The sequence below is a fragment of the Haplochromis burtoni genome, unplaced genomic scaffold, assembly GCF_018398535.1.
Source record: "Haplochromis burtoni strain Fernald_Lab_line unplaced genomic scaffold, NCSU_Asbu1 Contig_4914, whole genome shotgun sequence".
Lineage (NCBI taxonomy): Eukaryota > Metazoa > Chordata > Actinopteri > Cichliformes > Cichlidae > Haplochromis > Haplochromis burtoni.
The window spans coordinates 1-2,937 of NW_024587275.1; the positions used below are offsets into that span (position 1 = coordinate 1).

The following is a 2,937-nucleotide window of genomic DNA, read 5'->3' on the forward strand; positions in this document are numbered from 1 at the left end:
GGGAACAGGGTAAACACCAATAGAGGAGAACAGAACCAAAATCGCGAAGAGAAAACACAAAACGCTGGGTCAAAAGGACCCAGGATCATGACAACAATAATGAATCCAAATGTATCTAAGCTCTGATCACATAAAATTTCGTATCCACATAACAACAAGAATATTCAAAGGCTGCAAAGATACAGTAAATTACTCTTTAGAACTTTAACAGGAGATGAGCCACTTAGATGTGAACATTCACTTTCTCTCCACTTATTGTGGGGGTGTAGACAATCATGTCCTGATTAAAGTTGACTTTTTTCAGTGAATTCTTGAGAAATGTCAAAAGGGTTTTTTTTGCTCCCTCCTTGTACTCAGCTGTCCAGGACATGGGTGTTTGTAGTTCCACTCTGTTTTTAACTTGTGCCTCATTTTTGAACAAGTTGCTCAAACTTTCAGATTCAGCACAATTGCCATAGGGCCATTTTTCAATTGTACTTGTTTTCAAAGAAAACAAATTGGCACATGACCGGCAAGGAGGCTTTACTTTTCCATCCAGGAGGCTAAATGCACGACACTTCACATTCTCTGGTAATCTAATGGTTCCATCAATTTCTGTTTTTCTGTCTTTGCTTTTGTTTTTCTTTTTATTTGGAAAATATGTCATCACTGCACCAGCTACATATTCATCCCATTCATGACAGCATGAGACAGCAACCATGATTTCCCTAGCATCCCTAGTAGAAGTGGACATAGAGACTCCATAGTGCTTGACTGAGCTCTGACCCGCCTGAGAGATGCAGATTGCAGAGGAGAATAAACACTTTTGATCAGATTTGGCACCTTTCCTCAGGTCGTCGATGAGTCGTTGTAGTGTGGTTTGTATGCCCTTTTCATTCTCCTGTCCAGTTAGACGAACAATCTAAAAGCAATAAAAGATTAAGCTGTTATCTCCACAAATCCAAATATTTTCTGAGTCATAAATATCTTTCTCACAAACTGTTAATGTTGATTAGATACATTTTTCATGAAAGTTATTTTTGATATCATTGGACAGCATGAAGACAGCTTACAGGAACTTGCTTTGGGTGTTATCACTCCATAAATGTTGGGCTTTTAACTGCATCTTCATAGGTTTTACAGCTTTTCCTACTGATAAAAAACTCCCTCATGGCTATTTATGTTACAAAGTAATTAAACAAGAAAGAGTTAAATGACAGAAAAGTTTCTGTTTTTCATGTATGTGTATATGAGTGTATAGTTTTGACTTTATATGTTGATATATCTGTAAATATGAATTTCTTGGGTTTACAATTGGATATGTCGCAAACAGGAAGAAACGTGATGCTTATTGGTTCAAATAGAAGAAGAGGGATATAAATAGGGTGGGATATATGGGGTGGGATAAAAATAAACGGGGTGGGTTATAAATAGGCTCATGCTTCTTCCTACTCTTTTCTGAAAATGTTATTTATTAGGATTATTCTATTTTCATTATGCTTTGTTTTGCTTGATTGTGGGTTTTTTTCCTTTTATGTTGGAAATAAAACTACACTATTCAATACAACATTAACTAAGTGTCATAGAAGCCAACAAAAGATAACAACAATAACATAAACCATTTAAAAAAGGTGTTTGTAAAAACATAAACATCTGCAAATCAAGTTGCTCCCATCTGCAATTTGACAGCAACTTACCCTGCAGTTAGTTACCAGTTACCCTGGTAACTGACTCAAAGTTGCAGTTAACAACAGAAAACCCAAGTTACTCTCATCTCAGGATTAACAACCTGGAGTTGTTAGCTAAACTTGCTTCCTTGAATACCCTACAGGCTAACAACAGATTAGTCTAACAACAGATGAGCTTCACAAACTAAACTCTTACCATGTCCAGCACACATGAAAATGGACTCCGCCTGGGTAGCTGAGAGGAATAGCACTCAAAAGGTTTGGGGTAAAGTGCTTTTATCTCAGCGAATTTGACATCCAAAATCTTTTTTGGGGTATAAGCTGAGTTGGTGATGGTTCCCAAAAAGAAGATGCTGTGAAGAATCTGTTCAAACAAAGACAGTCTGTTTTCTATGTTGCATAAGTATTTGTATTCAAACCCACTGACAGCCCACACATTACACCTGTCAGATACAGTACCTCATCCACTAACACTGTAGTATCTTCTGTAGTGTGGTTGCTCAGGTCCAACATTTCATTGATTATAATGTATGCGTTCCTCACGAAATCATCACTTTCAATAATTTCTTCTGCCTGAAAAAAATAGAAATAAAACCCCTTAGAAAAGCCCGCATCTGAGTGACAAAAGAAGCAATAATATAAAGAAATACATTTAAAAACAAAATGAAAAGAGACACTGCTCAAACGCGGCTACTCACCATTTTGAATGCACTGGAAATGAAACTTATACCAAATACAGGCCCTCCTCTTTAGTAAAAGCTCTACCTGTCTTCTTTGTCGTGACGTAAACTAAAAGATCAACTTTCAGGAAGTTGTGTAAATGCGCAAGAAGGAAATACACACACAGAGTAAAAAGAAAGCACACTGTCTTTCATTCAAATGTTTTACATATCAGGACATAATAAAAATCTTCTAGTCCTGTTAAAAGTAGTTGAATACAACCTCAAAAGAACTACAACACAACGTATTACACTGTGTTGCTATTTAATCAACAAAAACTAAACCAAATGCAAAAAGTGTGCGGAAAACTAACCACACCTGTCAGTGGTGTGTGACATTTTTAAATACGATGAAGGAATACAAGACAGTCATAAGGAGTTTCATAGAGCTACGTGCACGGGTGAGTGATCGGGTGATACTCACAACCGAGGCATTGCAGTCAGATTTATTTATACCAAGAGACAGTTGCCCTGTGTACACACACACACACACACACACACAGAACACACACACATGCTGATAAGTAAGCTCGAAAAACAGGAAATGCTAC

The 2,937-nt window shown here is 37.0% G+C and overlaps 1 protein-coding gene across 1 annotated transcript; it reads right to left on the reverse strand.

The window, feature by feature from the left end:
• Window positions 1-14: 14 nt before the first annotated feature.
• On the reverse strand, window positions 15-2,856 carry LOC102296306. Its single transcript, XM_005953519.3, has 4 exons — window positions 2,366-2,856; window positions 2,127-2,240; window positions 1,864-2,031; window positions 15-901 (listed from the first exon to the last, which is right to left on the reverse strand). Exons 1-4 carry the CDS (start codon window positions 2,366-2,368, stop codon window positions 224-226), a joined length of 963 nt encoding a protein of 320 aa, XP_005953581.1. The 5' UTR covers window positions 2,369-2,856; the 3' UTR covers window positions 15-223.
• Between the last annotated feature and the right edge of the window lie 81 nt (window positions 2,857-2,937).